Source organism: Nuphar pumila, chromosome 2, assembly GCF_984573655.1.
Source record: "Nuphar pumila chromosome 2, dmNupPumi1.hap1.1, whole genome shotgun sequence".
Lineage (NCBI taxonomy): Eukaryota > Viridiplantae > Streptophyta > Magnoliopsida > Nymphaeales > Nymphaeaceae > Nuphar > Nuphar pumila.
Genome location: NC_143250.1, coordinates 84,615,322 through 84,639,143, shown reverse-complemented (window position 1 = coordinate 84,639,143; position 23,822 = coordinate 84,615,322). Strand labels below are relative to the sequence as shown.

General features: G+C 37.3%; 1 protein-coding gene across 1 annotated transcript in view; it reads left to right on the top strand.

Moving 5' to 3' along the window:
- Positions 1–294: 294 nt before the first annotated feature.
- The window catches only part of LOC149845901 (translocase of chloroplast 34, chloroplastic-like), a 34,891-nt gene continuing 11,363 nt past the window's right edge, over positions 295–23,822 (top strand). The window contains exons 1-5 of the mRNA XM_089996066.1: positions 295–395; positions 610–752; positions 889–996; positions 1,123–1,247; positions 1,399–1,663. Coding sequence (XP_089852192.1) covers positions 654–752; positions 889–996; positions 1,123–1,247; positions 1,399–1,663 — 597 coding nt within the window. The 5' untranslated portion in view covers positions 295–395; positions 610–653. The remainder of the gene's footprint in view (positions 396–609; positions 753–888; positions 997–1,122; positions 1,248–1,398; positions 1,664–23,822) is intronic.

Here is a 23,822-nt window from a genome sequence, read left to right as displayed (position 1 = left end):
GCGAGATTTATGAAAAAACATAAATACCGCGATTTAAACGCGATATTTATGTTTAAAACGGCTATTTATCGCAAAAAAATGTGTATTTGTTAAAATAATTTTTATTATTATTTCTTATCAAAAATAAATTTTATATTTTTTAATTTATTTTTTTATTGCCAAGATTTTGCAGAAAAAAACGTGAGATTTATGAAAATTTTTCAATTTCCCGCGAGTTTTTTAAAAACGAGAAATTGCCGTTTAAAACGTTTGTCACTGTGGGTGTACAAACAGAAAGCAGACGTCTTGACTCGAGTGAGAAAAAAACAAAAGCAAAAAAAATCGAGGAGAGGAAAAGAAAAAGTTTGTGATAAAACCGATAAGTCTCTCTTTCTCTCTCTCTCGTTCATAGCAAGGTAAGAAAAAGGGGCTAATGTTTAGCTGTCTCGTTTTGAAAATTTGAGAAGTGGGTTGTTTTTTATTTTATTTTTCAGACTTGATTAAATACATAGTTAGTTCTGCATTGTCTACCTCCGGCGTGAATTTTAGTTGGTTCTGAATTGTTTAACTCCGGCTTGATTTTTTCTCCTTGTTTGTAATACTTATGGCCGCTTCTATGTCTACTTGTAGGTAGGTGCCTTCTTTGGGGAGTCCTTTCCCCCTTCTCGTTCTCAATGGCGTCTCAGTTAGTTCGCGAGTGGACGGGTATTCACCAGTTCCCAACTGCAACTCAGGAAAAATTACTTGGATTGTTGGGAAAGTTGAAGCAAGAGGTGGGGTTTTTCCTACAATCTGATATAACCCAACTGAGATTTTACCCTTTTATCGTTTCAATTCCATGTTTGTTACGACAACCATTATGTAGCTTCTACAGTTTGGTTCACTTGGGTTCTTGAAATTTGCTTTCAGAATGTGAGCACGCTGACCATTCTTGTGATGGGAAAGGGTGGTGTGGGTAAATCTTCTACTGTTAATTCTATATTAGGCGAGCGGATTGCTACAGTCAGCGCTTTCCAGGTTCGAAGTTGCAATGCAACCCTACCTTTGTTTGGTGTTATTAGGATTTTGGTGTCACAATTTTAAGAAACCCTGTTTGTATTTTCTTTTCCTATGCCTGATTTTTTTTTTTTTTATATGGAGCAGACGGAAGCATTGCGGCCGATCATGTGTTCTCGCACAAGAGCGGGATTTACATTGAATATCATTGACACTCCGGGGCTTATAGAAGGGGGCTATGTTAATGAACAGGCTCTGGATATCATAAAACGGTGAAATTTTGGTTACATATGTGAATACATTCTAAATTGTCTAAGAACCTTCTATTGCTCATTTACAAATTATGACTTTCTAATTTTCTCTTTCATAGTTTGTTTACTGGTTGTTTGGATGTTTTATTGATGTCAATTATTGGAATAACAGGTTTCTTTTGAACAAGACTATTGATGTTCTACTGTATGTGGACCGGTTGGATAGCTACAGGGTGGATAACCTGGACAGGCAGGTTGTGAAAGCTATCACAGAGACCTTTGGGATTGATTTATGGCGGCGAGGTTTAGTTGTTCTCACGCATGCACATCTCTCACCACCGGATGGATTAAGTTATGATGAGTTTCTGTCAAAGAGGTCAGAGGCAATTCTAAGAATTGTCAGGTTGGGAGCTCGAATAAGAAAACAAGATTTCCAGGTGACCACATTTCTATCAATACTATGTTTTCATTCAACTAGGCTATCCGCATTTTCTAATGTGGAAGTGCTTCTTCTATATCATATTATTTTCATGTTTTGTATGGACTCTTTCTTCAAATGAATGCTTTGGCAATTGGTAAAAAACACACGACTTTGTTTACTCTCAAAAGTGCTCAGGTCATCACTTTGCACTTTTTCCACAGTTTTGTTGGCCTACTTATTGAATCAAATAACTAGAATGACCTTCAACCAACATCTGCATGAAGAGCTAAATCACAAAATGGAACTGTTATCCTTATATTCTATATGGACAAAAGAAACATTATTTATCATTGCAAGTAGCTAGATTTTGATTTTCTAGTTCCTTTTTCGGTTGTCTTGAATGCCTTTTCATCTATTGAACAATGGGAACTCAAGCACTAGAGAAGAGGAAGAAGAAGAAAGAGAGCACTCAAAAGTTAGGGATTCACTGCTTCAAAAGAATGAGAGTATACAACACAAGGAGGTCAACCCCATTTTGCTACACAAGAGGACAAAAACAGTTGACTAAGGCCTAATGCTATGAGGGTAGCATAAATACATGTAACATGACATTCTTTAACACTCCCCCTCAAACTTGGGATGATGAGAACACGATCATTCCAAGTTTGAAAAGAAATGGTTGGAATGCCTTCAAGGTTAAACTCTTGGTAAAATAATTTGTTATGTGACTAGTGGTCCCAATATATGACAATGATATAATCTCTTTCAAGTATGCCCTCTGAGTAAAGTGACAATCTATCTCAATGTGCTTGGTTCGATCATGGAACTCTGAATTTTTAGCTATCTAAATAGCACTCTGATTGTCACAATACAAAGTGTCTCTTTTAACAATGACACCCATAATAACTACTTCAACCATGTAATTTCTGTTTTGACCTAGGCCATCACATGATACTCTGCTTCTGTTATGGACAGAGCAATTCTTTGCTGCTTTTTTCTCTCCCACGATATCCAAGTGTTCTCCAAGAATATACAAAACCTAGTTATAGAATGCCGGTCTTGAGAGACAGAATATACAAAACCTAGTTATAGAATGCCGGTCTTGAGAGACTCCCCCAAACTCTGCATCACAGTATGCTTTCAACTTCAATGCAGAGGACAGAGGAAAGAATAATGCATAGTGCATGGTGCTTTTGATGTATCTGATAATTCTCAATACAACTGCTAAGTGAGAAGATTGGGTAGCACTCATGAACTGACTCACAACATGCACAACAAAAGTGATATCCGACCTCGAGATGGTCAAGTAAATCAAACTTCGTAGTTCGTACCAACTGCCTATACACAGTAGGGTCATCAAGAAGCTCCCCGTTTGAATGTCTTAGCTTGCAGTTGGCTTCCATGGGAGTATCCACATGTTTCTTGTCTTCGTCTATCCTTTCTTTGCTAATCAAATCAGCCACATACTTGTGTTGAGTCAACAAGTAGCCTCTTTGAGATTATGCAACTTCTAGCCCCAAGAAATACTTTAGCTTGCCCAAATCTTTCATTTCAAAGTTAAACATTTGCTAACCTTGTCATCCCCCACAGTTATTATATCACCCACATACAACAAAAGTATACACTGCCCCTGCTTGGAGGATGCAACAAATAGTACAGGATCATAAAAACTTTGCTTGAACTCCAACTAAACAACTATAATACTAAATTTGTCAAACCAAGCTCTTGAAACTTATTTCAAACTGTACAAAACACTTTAGCTTTACCCTCTTTATCCACCATTCCTTGAGGCAACTCCATATACACTTTTTCTTTTAAGTCACCATTCAGAATGACATTCTTAACATCTAATTGCCACAAATACCACCTTTTGATAGCTGCCACTGCTAACAAAGTCCTAATAGTGGTCATATATAGAACTAAAGCAAAGGTTTCAACAAAATCTATTCCATATTGCTGACTATACCCCTTCGCTACAAGTTGAGCCTTATATCTTTCAATCAATCTATTAGCCTTGATTTTGATTTTATGCACCCATTTGCACTCGACCACATTTTTTCCTTCTAGCAACCCGACTAATGAAAGTTTTGCAGGACTAGAGGAGATGAAAATATGGGCTGCAACCTCACGTTCCCTCAACCATGGAAAAATGTGAGCCTCTACTCCTCCTTAATATAATGAAATCAGTTACAATGTGCATTGTTACAGATTTGCCCTTACTAAAATACAACACTCATATACAATAAGAGGGAAAATAATGTAAAACAATTAAAACAAACTAAGACTTAAATATAATTCTTGTATTGGATCTAGATCACAGATCCAACATGATCTAGTAATCACGACTTCACGTTCCAACAACCTCCCTCAAGTTGTACATGGTGATAACCATGGACAACTTGGATTTAAGATGCCAAAACCTTCACTTTGTTAGTCCTTTTGTAAACAAATCGACAATTTGGTTTTTTGTCCCAACAAATATGGCTTCTGATTCTTCATTTTCAATCTTGCTTCTAATAAAATGCTGATCTATCCCTATATGTTTCGTTCTTCCATGGTATACAAGATTAAATGATATCTTGATAGTACTTTGATTGCCACAATTCTCTCACTCAAATCGCTCAATAAAAATCTAAGCCAAGCCAACTTCGAAGATGCTGCAACTTTGTATTCTGCTTCAGTGCTTGACCTCGCTACTGCCTTTTGTTTTCTACTGGACCAAGGGACTAAATTCTCACCAATAAAGACACAATAACTGAAAACTGATCTTCTCATCTGAATCTCCTGGCCAATCGGCATCAGAGAATGCCATAACCGTAAGCATATCTTCTCTTTGCCTTCGTCTCTTATAATGTAAGCCATCTCCTAACGTGTCTTTGAGATATTTCAGGATTCTCTTCACAGCTTCCATGTGAGCGACTCTTGGCTGATGCATAAACTCTTGGCTGATGCATAAACTAAGATACTTGGTTCACTGTATAAACTACATTGGGTCTGGTGAAGGTTAAATATTGTAACATTCCCACAATACTCTGGTATTCTATCAGATTTTCATATATTTCTCCTTCCATTCTTTGCTCCTGGTGAATTGGAGTTGGAGTTATTTGAGGTTTGCAATCAACCATACCTGTTTTCTTCAGAAGATTCTTTCAACTTCTACACCAAGAAAGTATTTGAGCTTCCCAAGGTTTTTCATTTTAAACCTTTCTCCCAGCACACTTATGATTTCTTTAATATGTTCTTCAGAGCTCCCTGTGACAATTTTATCATCAACATATATAAGAAGAACAATCATGAAACCTTTACCTTTGTGAATAAACAATGAATGATCCAGATGTGATATGCAAAACCCATATTTTTGAATTTCTAATGTAAAGTATTCAAACCATGATCGGGAAGCCTGTTTGAAACCATAAATGGCTCTTCTTAGTTTGCAAACATAATTTTTTGACTCATTATCATTATACCTTAGTGGCTGCTCGATATACACTTATTCCTTTATTTCTTCATGTAATATTGCATTTTTAACATCTAGTTGACTCAAATGCCAATCATGATCAACGACAAGGGATAAAACTGTTAAGATATGTAAACCAAAATACCCATCAGGGGTATTTCGGTCATTTTCTGTAATAGGAGTCAGCCCATAGCTCCAACTAGCTGTTGGAGCTGGCCCCTTTTGGCCCATTTGCTGTAAAGGCCTTGAAGGCCATTGTATTATTCATTCCTTTGGAGAGTTCCTCTACTCAATATATATTTTTTGACCCTTGTGAGGGTGGTTTAGATTATTCAATCAAGTATTTTACTTGATTGAAGTGTGTTATTGTTTGTCAATAAGTGATGTTCTTGGATTTAGTCCATTTCATTACATGGTATCAGAGCTTTGGTGCACTTGAAGCATTGTTCTAAGAGGAGAATCATGATAGCATCAAGAGGAGGAGGATCGTGAGCTTGGAGAAAACAACAAATCATTGCATCGGGAAGCACACCATCTCTCAAGCAAATCTTGTATCGCTTTTTCTATGTCTCTTTCTCATTACCCCCCCCCCCCCCACTCTCTCTCTTCTTGTTGTAAAATAATGGAGAATTAAAAGGAAGTAATCGTCTCCATTCTCGTATGCCTAAATGATACAAACTATGTGATGTGGGCATCCATAGTAAAACACAAAATATGGGAAAAGGGTTTATGGGGTTTGGTGGACAGTACCGAAAAAGAACCTAAACTCATTCTCACCAAAATTGAGAATGGAAAAAAAGTCGCTCTTTTAAAGGAGAGGAAATGCATAAAGCCATTTCTGACTATGAGAGAAAATGAAAAGAATGGATGATGGGTCATTCCAAGATAATTGAATGTCTCATCAATAGTGTGGATAGTCATAAATATTCTAGCATAGCGAAATTTGATTTCGCTAGTGATGCATGAAAATATCTTAAAGACATGTATAGTCTTAAAGGTATTGCCCACATATGTAATGTTCAAAACAAGGTAAGAACTATGACTCAAGGAGAGATGAATATTAGAGAATATTACATTGCACTCTCTCTCCTTTGGGATGAATTGACTTTTCTTGAGCCAAAATGGCATTGCCCTCAAGATGTTGAACTCCGTAAAAATCAAATTAAAACGGAACATTTTTACCAATTTGTGAATGAGCTTAGGCCCGAATTTGAAGGAACTAAGTCGGCTCTTCTTCGTAGAGGAGGTGTACCATTCATAGTCGAAACTCTTGAGGAATTGACTATGGAAGAAAATAAATTAAAGAAGCCATCCATATCAAAGGATGAATAAACTGTGCTTGCTATGTCAAAGCCCGGTAATCACATTAGGATTTACAAACCTCCTCATTTTGTAAAAAATGAGAATGGGAGATGTTAAAATGTAAAACTGTACATATATGTATATATAATAATATTATATTATTATATATATATAAATACATTTTTAATTTCTTTCTTTTCTGTATTTTTTTCCTTTATTTTTATTTTTTGTTTTTATGTCATCTAGTTCAGTTTGAACTAGAATGACTGTTGCTAGTCAAGTCCTGTCCAGACTTGACTAGCAATAGAGCTGTTGGACTGACACAGTAGAGCTGTTGGACTGACACATTCCAACAGCTCTAAATAGAGCTGTTGGACTGTGCCCAACAGCTCTATTGAGTCCTCTTTCAGCTGTGTATATAAAGGGGTGCAGCCCCTCTTGTATTTTACTCCAATGCTTCTTAAGCAATTGGTTTTTCATATCAATAAAGAATACATTTTTTATTTTTATTTTGTTTCCAGTTATACCCTTTTTAAGGGTTATGCTTTAGTGTCATTCTTGACACTTGCTCTTGTTAATCAAAGCTCGTGTTTCGAAGATCCCCATTTCATTTCATGGTATTAGAGCTGCGGAAGTACTAAATCTTGAGGAAAAGCTGCCTCGGTTTCCGTGCCCGTTTGCAAAAGTGTTCGCCACTTGAAGAGAAGTGTTTTATCACTTCATTGGAGAAGATTTCACATCTTGTTGTATTGTTTTTTTTTTTCTTTCTTTCTCATTTTTCTTCTTGTTTCTCTTCTATCCCTATTCTTTCTCTCCTTGTAATCGATGGATGACAATGATAAAGTCACCATCATGCCTATGAAACTAAGCGATACGAACTATGTAACATGGGCTTCAATCATGAAGCACCATATATGGGGAAAAGGCTTATGGGGGATTGTGGATGGTTCCGATTCGGAACCTAAGCTATCTCTTACTAAAAAGGAGGGAGATAAAGAGGTCCCTCTATCGGAAGAAGAGAAAATCAAGGCTATTGCCTCATACGAGAAGAAATGGAAAGAATGGAGAATATCTCATGCGAAGATAATGTCATGGCTTATCAATAGCGTTGACATTAAAAAATGCTCAAGTCTTGCCAAATTTGATCATGCCGATAAGGCATGGGAATACCTTAAGAATATGTATTCCCTTAAAGATATTGCACACGTGTGCAACCTCCAAGAAAAAGTTCGAATGATGACACAAGGAGACAAAACTATTCGTGAATATTACAATGGGTTGTCCGAACTTTGGGAAGAACTTTCCCTTTTAGAACCAAAGTGGCATTGTGCCGAAGACATCGAGCTTCGTCAGAAACAACTCGATGCTGAACATTTTTACCAGTTTATCACTGGATTAAGGTCGGAATTTGAAACCACTAAATCGGCCCTACTTCACCGGGGAAAAATTCCTTCTATTGTTGAAACTATTGAAGAGTTAACAATGGAAGAAAATCGTCTCCGGAAAGGTTCTTTAAAAATTGAAGATGATTCCGTTTTAGCCGTGTCTAGACCAGGGAATCATGTTCGATCATATAGGCCTTCTCACTTTAACCGACAAAATGGTGACTATGATAAGAAGAAAGTTATTTGTCATCACTGTCATGAACCGGGACACTACAGGCCACAATGTCCCAAACTTAAGGAGCTGAGAGAAAAAAGAGCTGCAATTGCTGGATCGGAGCCTAAAGATCAGGATGCACCAGTTTCCCTGGCCCAACTAATGGAGATTCTTCAACCTCTCATCAAAGGTGCCTCTTCCTCATCTGAAGCTTCAACCGGCGCAGCAGCCTCATCTTTTTCTGATTTAGGTAAAATTTCTTGGCTTCTTGACTCTGGTGCATCTTTTCATATGACCCCAAATAATCAAAGTCTATCCAAATGTGTTAAAAATAAAACAAGTGTGTCAAAGGTCTTTACTGCTGATGGGACTTCTCTTGAAATAGAAGGAATAGGAAATTTTGAAAAAAATTATAAAACAAAAATTTTTTTTATTCCAGAAATTAGACATGTTCCCAAATTAAATTTAAATCTTTTATCTGTATCTCAAATTTCTGATTATGGGTGTAATATTTCTTTTTCTTCTCATGGTTGTTGGGTACAGGATCGCCAGTCAGGCAAGCTGATTGGGGAAGGCCATAGAGAAGGAGGGCTCTATTACATGGATTTTTTGGAAATGCCGAAGAAAGCTTTTTGTTATAATATTCAAAAAATAGAGTTGGAACTGTGGCATAAGAGACTTGGTCACCCACATATAGCCAAAATCCAACATTTTCCAAATCTAGGGAAATTTTGTAACTCTGAATCATTTGATTGTAAAGATTGTATTCTCGGCAAAATGAAAAGATTACCATTTCAGAACAGAACCTTTTTCTCTTCAAGACCACTTGAATTAATACACTCGGATGTTTGGGGTCCTGCACCAGTAATTTCTAAAGGAGGATTTGTTTACTATGTTATTTTTGTCGATGATTTCTCCCGACATACGTGGATGTACTTTCTCAAACATAAGTCTGAAGTATTTTCATACTTTCAAACTTTTCATAATATGGTTAAAAACAAGTTTCAAAATGATATTACTATTTTTCGCACAGATTCAGGGGGAGAGTTTTTATCCACAGATTTTCAAAATTATCTTAAATTGCATGGCATCACACATCAAAGATCTTATCCTTATACACCTCAACAAAATGGACTGGCAGAACGAAAACATCGCCATATTATAGAAACCACTAGAACTTTATTAATAGCAAATCAAGTCCCTAAAGACTTTTGGGCAGAAGCTGCCTTAACTGCCACCTATCTCATTAATAGGATGCCATCTTCTTCGTTACAAAATATCACTCCCATTGAAAAACTTATGAACATTTCTCCAGACTACTCTAGATTAAGAATATTTGGGTGCAAATGTTTCATATTTACTGACAAAAATGATAAACTTTCCCCTCGTGCGATTCCCTGTGCCTTTTTAGGATATGCTGAAAACCAGAAAGGTTATAGATGTTTTGACCATGGTTGCCAGTTGAGGAAGCGGGAGCGGGAAGCGATACGGGAAGCGGGAGCGGGAAGCGAGGCACTTTCAAAATTTTAGGAAGCGGGGAAGCGTGGGACCACTTAGGAGCGATTCGGGAAGTGTCTCGGAAGCGACCTAGGAAGCGTCTCGGAAGCGACCTAGGAAGCGTCTCGGAAGCGAGGGGGAAGCGAAAAAAATAAAAATAAAAAATACAAAAAATTAAAAAAAAAGGGAAGCGAGGGGGAAGCGTGGGGGAAGCGTGATGGGAAGCGCGCTTCCCATTAAAGGGAAGCGCGTCCCCCATTAAAGGGAAACACGTCCCCCATTAAAGGGAAACACGCTTCCCAAAAAAGGGGGACGCTTCCCCCCACGCTTCGGAAGCGCGACGTTTCGCGCTTCCGAAGCGCGCTTCGGGGAAGCGCGCTTCCCCTTTTAGCTAGGCGCTTCCGGTAACCCTGGTTTTGACTTCAAAAATAATAAACTATATGTGTCTAGAAATGTTTCCTTTCTTGAAAAGGAGAGCTTCTTTGATTTTAGAAAATTAAAAGACGTCACTGAGTACTCCTTTTTGCTAGATCTAACATCAACATCTGATGAATATGACCTTGATTGTAACTTTGATGATGATCACAGAATTATTGATCTTAATGTTGAAAATGAAGAAGTTCATAGAGATACTAGTATTCAATATTCCAGGCGACAAGAGTCTAATACTCCATGTGCACTTGAGAAATATTCTAACATTCCAACTAGACAATCATCCCGAATCTCGAGGCCTCCAGAAAAGTTTGTATCATACGAGTCTTTCTCACCCACATATAAGGCAGTTATTGCATTAATTCACTCATATGAAGAACCATCCACATATTTTCAAGCAAAAAATGATATCAAATGGATAGAAGCCATGAAAGCTGAATTAGATGCACTTGAAAAGGCTTCTACATGGAATATTCAAGATCTTCCTCCAGGGAAGAAAACTATAGGATGTCGATGGGTTTATAAAATTAAAACCAAGAGTGATGGTACTCTTGAAAGATATAAAGCCCGTTTAGTAGCCAAAGGTTATGCTCAAGAATATGGGATTGATTATGAAGAAACCTTTGCTCCGGTGGCTCGTATGACTACTGTCCGAACCTTAATTGCCTTAGCTTCTATCAAAAAATGGTCTATTTTTCAAATGGATGTCAAAAATGCTTTTTTAAATGGAAAGCTAGTTGAAGAAGTATATATGGAACCCCCTCCTGGTCTAAGTATTCCTAAGGGTAAAGTCCTTCGCTTAGAAAAAGCTCTTTATGGACTTAAACAAGCACCAAAAGCTTGGTATGATAGGTTTAGTCGTGTTATGATTGATATTGGTTTTCAATTCTGTTTAACTGACACTGCTTTGTTTATTAAGAATTCTGATGCAGGGATCATTGTGCTTCTTCTTTATGTGGATGATATGATCATCACCGGAAGCGATAAACAGGGAGTTGAAACAATCAAAACACTTCTTAAATCTCATTTTGAAATGACTGATTTGGGCTTATTGAGATATTTTTTAGGCATTGAAGTTGCTTATTCTCCTAGAGGATATTTATTATCTCAGACTAAATTTGCTTTTGATATTGTTTTCAGGTCTGGTATTACTGATGATAAGAAAGTTGACACTCCAGAAGTTGTTAATGTTAAAATGAAGATTGATGATGGAGAACTTCTTGCAGACCCTACTCCTTACAGACAGCTTGTCGGGGCACTTTCCTATCTATCCATTACCAGACCAGATATAGCACATGCTGTTCATACAGCAAGTCAATTTCAACATGCTCCTACTTCTGTTCATATGGGAGCAGTCATGCGTATTATCAGATACATCAAGTCCTCTCTTTCACGAGGACTTTTCTTATCTTCCTCCTCTTCTCTTGATTTAATTGCATATACTGATGCTGATTGGGGAGGTGATCCCAATAACAGACACTCAACCACTGGCTGTTGTGTCTTTTTAGGGGAATCATTAATCTCGTGGAGGTGTAAAAAGCAGCAGAAGGTATTTCTCTCATCCACCGAAGCTGAATACAGAGCCATGGCAACCACGACCATGGAAGTAGTTTGGCTCCGACGACTGCTTGTTGACATGGGAGTTGAAGCAACAAAGGCTTCACAAATGTGTTGTGACAACAAAAGTGCGATCTACATTGCCAGTAACAGAACATTCCACGAACGCACCAAACACATCGAAATGGATTGTCACTACGTCAGAGAGGAATATCTACACGGGATAATTGATCTGCCATATGTCACTTCAGAATATCAGTTAGCAGACTTCTTTACAAAGCCTCTCGCTGCTCCCCGATTTCACTTTCTCTTAGACAAACTTTCGCTCATTGTACCATAAGTTTGAGGGGGAGTGTTAAAATGTAAAACTGTACATATATGTATATATAATAATATTATATTATTATATATATAAATACATTTTTAATTTCTTTCTTTTCTGTATTTTTTTCCTTTATTTTTATTTTTTGTTTTTATGTCATCTAGTTCAGTTTGAACTAGAATGACTGTTGCTAGTCAAGTCCTGTCCAGACTTGACTAGCAATAGAGCTGTTGGACTGACACATTCCAACAGCTCTAAATAGAGCTGTTGGACTGTGCCCAACAGCTCTATTGAGTCCTCTTTCAGCTGTGTATATAAAGGGGTGCAGCCCCTCTTGTATTTTACTCCAATGCTTCTTAAGCAATTGGTTTTTCATATCAATAAAGAATGCATTTTTTATTTTTATTTTGTTTCCAGTTATACCCTTTTTAAGGGTTATGCTTTAGTGTCATTCTTGACACTTGCTCTTGTTAATCAAAGCTCGTGTTTCGAAGATCCCCATTTCATTTCAGGAGAAACCCTAACAACTATGAAAGAAGCGACAAAAGAGGTGATCATGAAGGCCATTGTATTATTCACTCCTTTGGAGAGTTCCTTTACTCAATAATATATATTTTTTGACCCTTGTGAGGGTGGTTTGGATTATTCAATCAAGTGTTTTACTTGATTAAGCACATTCTTGCTTGTCCAAAAGTGATGTTCTTGGATTTAGTCTATTTCATTACAAAAACAACTTGGATCCTCCCTATTTTGACTACAAGGTTTCATCATAATCAAAACCATGCTTCTGTGTAAAACCTTTGGCGATGAGTCAAGCTTTGTATTTTTCTATACTTCCATCAAGTTTATATTTGATTTTATAAACCCACTTTGACCCAACTATATTATTGTCCGGAGGCCGTTTCACCATCTCCCAAGTCTTACATTCATTTAAGACATTCATTTCCTCATTCATGGCTTCAACCTACCTTTTACTTTGAGCTGCCTGTGTCAGAATGAGGTTCAACTTGCTTTTCAATTCCTGCAAGAAACACTTGATGCTCAGTGTTGAAACTTTGGTAGATAACCCATTTCTGGATTGGATGTTGAACTCTGCTTGACCTTCTAACTTCAGGCTGATTGTGGGTCATTTGACTTTCTTCATTTTGAGGTTTCTATCATTCTCTAATTGTGAATCAATCGGGTCTGCCAGTTTGTTTCTCCTTTGGTAAACACACCCATCTTTAAATCTGCCATCCATAACCTAAGCATGATTTTCTGCAATATGCTGAACTTGCTGGTTTTCACTTGACATATCAGCACGTATTCCTTGAGTTACAACCTTCTCTTGAGTATTCACATCATTATTTGGCAGGGAATACAACTCATCATGAAGCCAAGGTGGGTAATACTTCCTAACCGAATCTTGGGTAGATAAATTTGGTAATTCACCTGGATGATAAGAAACTTCATAAAAAACATTTCTAGATATTCTTATTCGCTTTTCCTTGTTATCATAACACCCGAAACCTTTATGATCATCAGAGTAACCAATGAACTTGCACACACAAACTTTAGATTCAGACTTATTTCTTAATGAATCATCAACATGAACATAACAAAGGCAGCCATATGCATGTAACATAGTGTAATCTGGATGCTTACCAAATAGAACATAATAAGGAGACTTGACTATTTCATTGAAAGTCTGTTTATAACATACACGGCTGAATGAAAAGCTTTAGTCCATAGATAAAAAGGGAACATTTCCTTCATTTATCATTGCTAAGGCACTCTTGACTATATGCCGGTGCTTTCTTTTAATAATGCCATTCTATTGTGGACTATAAGGACAAGACCAGAGTTACCGGAAGCTTCTTAGATAGGTGGGAAGCTCGCTTCGGAAGCATGATACTCTACGCTTCCGAAACTTGATGTGAACCTCGATTCTCCCACACTTCTCTTATGCTTTCCACATGTTCATCTATTCTTCTTATATGTTCTCCTACTCAACTTTTCATGTTTTTTTATATGTTTTCTCTCACTCTTCTCACTCACTTTCATGTGTTTTCTCTAAATTGGTAGTCATCATTTTTAGATTTTGTTAAAATTTTAATTCTTACACTAAAAAAATCATGAAATTTAATATTAGTCACTTTATTTTAGTTTTTATTTGTGTTTCATTTTGATTCTCATTCAATTCTTATATTTATTTTTTAATATTCCTCGCTTCCCACTTCCTATACATTTTAAAATACATCGCTTCTCGCTTCCGCTTCCCGTATCGTTTTCCGCTTTCGCTTCCTAGTCTGACAACCTTAGACAAGACACCCTTCGATTGATTTCATTATTCTCAAGGTACTTAATGAATTCAGTGGAGGAATACTCTCCACCACCATCACATTGGAAGTTAACAATAGGCATGGAGAATTGATTTTTGAGTAATGCGTGTAATTTTTGAAAGATTCGAAAAACTTCACTTTTATGCTTTATAAAGTATATCCATGTGAAGCAAGAAAAACCATCAATGAAGGAAACATAATATCGACTACGGGAGGATAAAGCAACAAGTGCATGACCCTAAACATCATAATAAACAATATTAAAAAGTTTCAAAGCCCTTTTATTCAAAATATCAAAAGTACCTGACTTTTTGACAATTGACAACTGGGACAAATAACATTACTCGTTTCAGAACTCAAACTAGATTTAGGAATAAGGCCATTAGAAACCAACATTTTAACAACAAAACAACTACAATGACCCAAACGACTATGCCATACAATTGACTTATTTTCATCAGACACATTCAAAAGACAAGACATCTTGAACTCCAATTCGGGCTTCGGAACACGAATGATAGATTTTTGGGACGGATCTTCTCTGAAGACATACATGTTTCTCACACGTTCTTCCTCAACGAATGTCTTTTTCATGTGAAGGTCCTTGACATAAATAGAAGGTGTAAAGACAATGCAAGAATTTGAATCATCTAGTAATTTGGAAACAAAAACTAAATTCTTTTTGATATTTGACATTGAGGACACATTAGAGAGATTAAGAGGAACAAAATTAGACAAAGGAATTAAAGCACTTCCAATATGTGTGATGGGATGTCGAGTTCCATCACCAGTTATGACATTTGAATTACAAGAATAAGGAATCAACTTTAGGAGCTTACCTTCAACTTTGAGCTGCCTGTGTGTAAGAATAAGGTTTAACTTGCTTTTTAATTCCTGCAAGAAACACTTGATGCTCTGATACCATGAAACGAGAAAGAGAGAGGGAGAGATAAGATCTAACGTGATCATATATAAAAAGAGAGCGAGATAAAGAGACATTAGGGTTAGGGATTAATAGGAACAAGACCAAATCCGACATGATCAGATTTGAAAAGAAAAGAAAGAATAAGGTGGAATTAGAAATAATAAGAATAGGAATAGAAGGGGCTAACCTTTCAAACCAATCTCAATGAGTGCAACACAATTCCTCCGATGCTCTGATACCATGAAAGTTTTGTAGGACTAGAGGAAATGAAAATATGGGCTGCAACCTCACGTTCCCTCAACCAGGAAAAAATGTGAGCCTCTACTCCTTATTATAATGAAATCAATTACAATGTGTATTGTTACAAATTTGCCCTTACTAAAATACAACACATATACAATAAGAGGGGCAATAAGATAAAACAGTTAAAACACAATAAGACTTAAATATAAATCTTGTATTGGATCTGGATCGCAGATCCAACATGATCTAGTAATCACGACTTCACGTTCCAACAACTAGTTCCCAGGATTTCATTCTCTCCAATGCCTCCCAATTCTTTAGACATAGCCCTCTGCCACTCAGGTTGTAACACAACTTCAACATAAGATTTTGGTTCATGCTAAGACTAAATCATGGCTACACAAGCTTGGTGAGTATCAAAAAGGGAATCATAGAAAACAAAACGAGCTGGTGGAATGGAATGTTTAGAATTTCTGTGCACCTGAGGAATAGAGGGAAGTTCAGGTGCTTACTTGTCAAGATCGACCTGGGGAGCATTGGGACTTGTCTCTGACAAAGATTCACCTTCCTGATCATGCCACTCAAGGAATGGCTGAGAAGGAACACCTAATCGTCTCCTGCTGGCACTTTTAATCCTTATCTTTCTCTGAATCCTCTGAGTAAGGCACTGAAAAGGAAAATGTAGGGGTCCTCAACTTGATAATTATTCTTATAATATAGCATGTGCTCCATAAATTCTATATGCCTAGAGGGCCAAACTCTTTTCCCAACAGGATCATAGCATTTATAACATTTTTTCCTTTCAGTGAAACAACACTTAACAGTTTTTAGCTATGTCACATGGGTGCAGGTGCGGGGGTGCGGCACTTTCAAAAACCTTGGGTGCGGGGGTGCGGCAGGGGCAAAAATGTAAAATAAATAAATAAATAATATATATATATATATATATATATATATATATATATATATATATATATATATATATATATATATATATATATATAAGGGGGGTCCGGGTGTCCGGGGGTTCCCCCCGGCGCGTGTCCCGCTGCGCGGTCAGCAGGCGGGGGTCTAGGGGGGCCGTCCCTGGCGGGGGATTATAGGGGGGCAGCCCATTTCAAAGGGCAAATTTAAAAAAAAATCCAAAAAATGGATCAAAATGACCCTGAGTGCGGTCAACGCACCAAGGGTCGGGTTGACCGCACCCGGTGCCGCACCCGCACCCGCGTTGAGTCGCGTCGATGTGGGTGTGGCACCCTGCTAGCCGAATCCCTCTGACATAGTTTTTTAGGGACAACTTATCTCTTTGATGAAGTAAAAGGAGAACAAAACATTTACTACCAAAGACTCTCAACAAGTCATAATCAGGTTCCTTACCAATCAACTTCTTATATAGAGAAACTCTTCCAATGACTTTATATGGCATCTAATTTATCAAATGTACAACTCCCAACTCCCACAGCCTCTGCCCAGAACTCTTTGGGCATGTCACTTTTGAATAAAAAGACTAGTGGTTTCAAGAATGTGTCTATTTTTTCTTTCTGCCACACCATTATGTTTTGAAATATAGAGGCATGACCTTTGATGTAAGTGTTAAAATGTATCTCTCTTTATGTAAATATTTACATATATATATAAAGAGAGATACATATACATATATACATCACGTATATATGTATATGTATCTATCTATATATATATATGTAAATATATATGTTTTCTTTTTTCTGTAAAACCCGAAAGGGTATTTTAGTCTTTTCTCTCCATTTTGCGCATATTCATAATTATGAATATGCTGTAATTCTTTTTCCTTTTTTACTTTTCTTCTTTTCTTTTTTCCTTTTCCCTTTTTTGTCTTTTTTTCTTCTTTATTTCTTTGTTGACTCAAAGTCAACCTTGGAGGGCTCAACACTAGCTGTTGAGCCTCTCCAACGGTTAGAATTCTAACCGTTGGAGGGGCTCCAACAGCTAGTGGAGCCCCTCCAAGGCTCCTTTTCCCTCTTATAAATAGGGGAGTTCCCCCTTTGTAAACTACACTTCTTGGAGCTTTTGTTCTCCAAGCCTCTCAATAAAATTCTTTATATTTTGTATGCCTTTGTGCATTTGAGTTTCTTTATTGTACCTTTGTGTACATTTGTTCTAAGTGTTCTTGTGCTTTTGTGCACATTGGTGGTGTTGTGCTCATCGCACTCTTTATCTCATTTTTTGGGATATTTTCACATGGTATCAGAGCTAGGCTTAAAGGAAAAGAAGATCGTGCTCTTATTTCTCTTCGTTGGAATACCTCGTAAAGCGTGCCATTGAGTTGTGGTGGTGGAAGTGAAGACTCGGCTCTTCATTCTATATTTTGCAAGCCTCCTACATCAAGAAGGGACTCATTTCGCTTTGTGGTACGCATTTATTCCTCTTTGTATCCTCTCTAATGGGCGAAAAGGATTCGCACTTCTCTCTTGGCTTCAAATTGAATGGAACGAATTATCATGTATGGGCCGGGAATATGGAGGCCCATATAAAAGGAAATGGACTTTGGGGATATGTTCAAGGAACTATTCCCGAACCCGTACCAAAAATTATTACTCTTGACAAGGGGGAGATCAAGGTTCTTGAGGGAGAAGAAAGAGAAAAGGCTTTTGAAGATTACAATAAGAAGCATGAAGAATGGGAAATGAAAAACTACAAAATTCTCTCATGGTTCTTCTCTTCGGTTGAGACCAAAATTAATGCCAATATTCTAAAGTTCAAAAAGGCATGTCAAGTATGGGAATATCTTGAAAGAATGTATACTTCAAGAGATTTGTCCCATAAGTACTATCTCCAAAAGAAGGCCTTAACCCTTCAACAAGGAGAAATGTCCGTTAGAGAGTATTTCGCCGAGTTATCCACTATTTGGGATGAGCTTGCCCTCCAAGAACCTAAATGGAGCGGTGAGGCTATTGAATTGAGGGCCAAACAACTAGAAGAGGATCATTTCTTTAACTTTTTAAATGGGCTTAGACCCGAGTTTGAACAAACTAGATCCTCTCTCTTATCTTCCTTCTCTTCCCCTCCTTTGGAAGATGTGCTTACCAAATTAAGTGGAGAAGAAACTAGATTGGGAATGAATAAAACCAATCTAAGTGTGTTGGCCGTTCCCTCTAAAGATGAGGATGAGGGTGCTTATGCCGTCTCAAGACCGGGGAATAATGTTAAAACCTATAACCCCCCTCATTTTAACAAAAATCAAGGAGGAAGAGAAAATGGTGGGCATTATGGAAGGAGAGATTATAGTAAGATCATATGCCATTTTTGCAAAGAACCGGGTCACATTAAACCGGTATGCCCTAAATGGAAGAAGATGGTGGCTATGTCTACTACTTTCCAATCAACCAAGGAGGAAGGTCCTTCTACTTCCAATCATGCTACTTTGGCGCTCAATCAAATCATGGAAGCTCTTCAACCACTCCTCAAGGGATCCGTTTTCGGAGCCGCCATGACCACCTTCTCTCCTCCCGGTAAGACTCTTTGGCTCTTAGACTCGGGTGCATCCTTTCATATGACTCCAAATGTTTTGTCACTTTCTAAATACTCAAAAAATTTGTCACCCTCTTTTGTCTCCACCGCGGATGGGGCTTCTCTTGAAATAAAAGGAATTGGTGATTTTGAAAGACAAGGTTTTTCTATTCCAAAAGTTAGATTTATACCAAAACTAAATTTAAATTTGCTTTCCGTCTCTCAACTATCGGATCATGGGTGTGATATCAAATTCTCATCAAATAAATGTTGGATACAGGATCGCCGGTCCGGGAAGTTGATTGGGGAAGGCTCTACGAAGGGAGATCTTTATCTCATGGAATTTCTTCAAATTCCAAAAACCTCTTTTTGTAATGTTTCCCAACATAAGGATATAAATGTTTGGCATAAACGCCTTGGGCATACAAATATTGTCAAGCTTTCATATTTACATTTTGCTAAAACCTTATGTAAAGACAATTTCAATTGTAATGATTGCATTCTTGGTAAAATGAGAAGCTTACCTTTTGGACAAAGAACTATGTTTTCAACCAAACCTTTCGAAATTGTGCATTCGGATGTATGGGGACCGGCACCCGTTGTGTCCAAGGGAGGTTTTTCATATTATGTTATTTATGTGGATGATTTTTCAAGGTATAGTTGGATATACTTCCTCAAACATAAACATGAGGTTTTCTCTACTTTCAAGATCTTTCACATGTTAATACAAAATCAATTCAATAGTAAATTACAAATTTTTAGAACCGACTCCGGGGGAGAATATCTCTCAAATGATTTCAAAAGTTATATTGAAAATAATGGGATTGTTCATCAAAGGTCTTGTCCCAAAACTTCCCAACAAAATGGGTTGGCCGAACGAAAACATAGACACATAATTGAAACTACAAGAACTTTGTTAATTTCTCAAAAAATTCCAAAAAGATTTTTGTCCGAAGCGGCTCTTGCATCGGTTTATCTCATCAACCGACTTCCATCCAAAAACTTGAACCAAATATCTCCATATGAAATCTTGTATAAAAAAGAACCCGACTACAATAGGTTAAGAATTTTTGGTTGTAAATGTTTTGTTCTCACCGATAAGAATGATAAATTATCTCCCAAAGCTATTCCTTGTGTTTTTTTTAGGATATTCGGAAACCCAAAAAGGTTTTAGGTGTTATGATATTAAAAATGATAAACTATATGTTTCAAGAAATGTAACCTTTTTAGAAAACATAAGTGGTTTTGAAGAACACAAAACTCATGAAGATAATGCCGATTATTCTTTTTTGTTTGAACTATTATCTAGAAATGAAGATTTTAGCGATGATGAATTAAAAGAGAATGAGGATATAAGTGAATGTATTCCTCAAACCATTCATGATGAAGAAGAAATGATAAATGAACCAATTACCTATACTCATAGAGATAAAAGCACTTTTAGAAGTGTAATAGAGAAATATAGTGATCTTAGTGAATCTTCCAACAACTCTCGAAGAACTGAAAGATCTAGGAGAAATCCTTCTAGATTTATATCCTATGAGTCTTTTTCTCCAAAACATAGGGCATGTCTTAGTGCCATTCACTCATACCAAGAACCTAGAAATTTTAAAGAAGCTACGGAAATGATTGAATGGAGAGATGCCATGGACAACGAACTTAGAGCCCTCAACAAAGCCAAAACGTGGGTTTTTCAATGTCTTCCAGAAGGAAAGAAAACAATAGGATGTAGATGGGTTTTTAAAGTCAAAACCAAGAGTGATGGCACTCTTGAAAGATATAAAGCCCGTCTTGTCGCAAAAGGATATAGTCAAGAATACGACATCGATTACGAAGAAACCTTTTCTCCTGTTGCACGAATGGTTACTGTAAGGTGTTTGATCACCATTGCATCTATTAAAAAATGGAATATTTACCAAATGGATGTTAAAAATGCATTTCGAAATGGGGACCTTAATGAAGAAGTCTACATGGATGCTCCTCCTGGTATGAACATACCAAAGGGGAAAGTCCTTCGTTTGCAAAAAGCGTTTTATGGTTTAAAACAAGCCCCTAAGGCTTGGTATGATCGATTTAATGATGTAATGGTTCAAAATGGTTTTTCCTCATGCTACACTGACACTGCTCTGTTTGTCAAAAAGTCTGATGCAGGAATTGTGATTTTACTGTTATATGTTGATGATATGTTGATAACAGGTAGTGACATAAAAGGCATCATAAACATTAAAACCACTTTAAAAGAAAGGTTTGAAATGTCAGACCTGGGGTATCTGACTTACTTTCTTGGTATTGAGGTAGCCTACTCTCATAGAGGCTATTTTTTGTCTCAAACTAAACTTGCCTGTGAGATTCTTGACAGATCAGGTATTATTGATGATAAAATCTGTGAGACCCCTGAAATTGTGGGATCAAAAATGAAGATCGATGATGGGAAACCTTTGGAGGATCCTACTCCCTATCGGCAACTTGTGGGATCTCTAATGTATCTTAGCATCACAAGGCCGGACATCTCTCATGCCGTGCATACTGCAAGCCAATTTCAGCATGCTCCTACATCCGTTCATATGAGTGCCGTTCTCCGAGTTGTCAGATACTTAAAGGGAACTTTAAACAAGGGAGTTTTTCTTTCCTCTTCTTCTGAGTTGAATTTAATTGCATATACTGACTCTGATTGGGGAGGTGACCCAAATAACCGTCACTCCACTACAGGCTTTTGTATTTTTTTAGGTGAATCCCTGATCTCATGGAGATGTAAGAAGCAACAGAAGGTGTCTCTATCATCCACCGAAGCGGAATATCGAGCCATGGCATCTACAACTATGGAGATTGTCTGGATTCATCAGTTGCTGCAAGACATGGGGATTCCAATTCAAGAACCCACAAAGTTATGTTGTGATAATAAGAGTGCAATCTATATTGCCAAGAACCACACGTTTCATGAGCGGACAAAGCATATTGAGATGGACTGTCACTATGTCCGTGAGGCATATCTACAAAAAGTCATCGATCTTCCTTATGTGACGTCAGAATATCAGTTGGCAGATTTCTTCACCAAGGCGCTTTGCTCCCCAAGATTCAACTTTCTCCTTAGCAAACTTTTGGTCATTGTGCCCTAAGTTTGAGGGAGGGTGTTAAAATGTATCTCTCTTTATGTAAATATTTACATATATATATAAAGAGAGATACATATACATATATACATCACATATATATGTATATGTATCTATCTATATATATATATGTAAATATATATGTTTTTTTTTTCTGTAAAACCCGAAAGGGTATTTTAGTCTTTTCTCTCCATTTTGCGCCTATTCATAATTATGAATATGCTGTAATTCTTTTTCCTTTTTTACTTTTCTTCTTTTCTTTTTTCCTTTTCCCTTTTTTGTCTTTTTTTCTTCTTTATTTCTTTGTTGACTCCAAGTCAACCTTGGAGGGCTCAACACTAGCTGTTGAGCCTCTCCAATGGTTAGAATTCTAACCGTTGGAGGGGTTCCAACAGCTAGTGGAGCCCCTCCAAGGCTCCTTTTCCCTCTTATAAATAGGGGAGTTCCCCCTTTGTAAACTACACTTCTTGGAGCTTTTGTTCTCCAAGCCTCTCAATAAAATTCTTTATATTTTGTATGCCTTTGTGCATTTGAGTTTCTTTATTGTACCTTTGTGTACATTTGTTCTAAGTGTTCTTGTGCTTTTGTGCACATTGGTGGTGTTGTGCTCATCGCACTCTTTATCTCATTTTTTGGGATATTTTCACAGTAAGATACCCTTGTCTAATAGGAATTCATGCATATTCAGACCCACATATTCTCCTCGTGTATTTGATCCTAGGATCTTTAAGCTGCAAATTGAGTCTCAACATACAAAAAAAAATGATTTATAGATATCAAACAATTCACTTCGAGATTTTATAAAATATATCCATGTATATCTAATAAAATCATCAATGAGTGTCACAAAATACATGGACCCCACCTTTAGACAACATCAGTGATGAACCCCAAACATCAGAGTGAACAATCTCAAAAGTTCAACTAGACTCAGCTACTCTAAGGCTAAACAGGAGAGCATGACCCTTGGTTAACCTATAACTCTCATAATACCTGACCTCGTTAGAAACACTGTATGTACAACTATACCCCAAAATACTCGAGGACAACATATACCACAACATAGAACTAGACACATGCCTCAAACGTTGATGCCATAAAATCGATGACTCCAATACTACAACACCCACATAATGATTGACAACTTCCTCAGACTTTTGGTCCAATTGGTCAAAGAACTACAGGTAGTCTCGACTATGCCCAGTCCAAATCTTCCTCTTTGATGACTGATCCTGCACAAAACAATGGTCAGGAGTAAAGGCAACATAACAATTGTACTGAGTAATTTAGTCAACTAAAATCAAATTCATAGCAAGGGATGAAACCAAAAAGACTTTAGAGACATTCAATTTTTCATTAGGATTGAAATCAAGAGTAACTGAACCTACTTTAAAAACATTTATGAAAGTGCCTTCTGCAATGCGAAAGGCACCACAACATAACTTGCACTTGGTTAGTATAGACTCATTAGTAGTCATGTGGCATGATGCTTCTGAATCTATTAACCAACCTGAACCGATACTAATAATACCCGCAAAGGAACAACCAGAGGTACCCGAAGGAGACACAGCAATTGAGGAAGTGGATAAGGAAATATGCTGTTGGATCTGCTTTTGCAACCGATTTAGTCTCGAGTGAACAAATGGCTGCACATCTAAAGTAGAACAAGACGTAACTGTTCTCTTCTTCCTTCACAGGGTTCTTCTCACTACACTAGATACAAATACATTGCCTCCCATTCTTGTTTCTTAACGTTGGACAAGCCTTTTTCACGTGCCCCAACTCTTTCCCGTAATGACACCTAACTCCACTCATATCAAGCTTAGGTGCTCCACTCTTGGCTCCACCATAGCTACCTGCCTGCTTGGCAGCCACCATAAGACTGAAGAGACCTCATTTTGGTCTCTCCTGCAATGAGCTC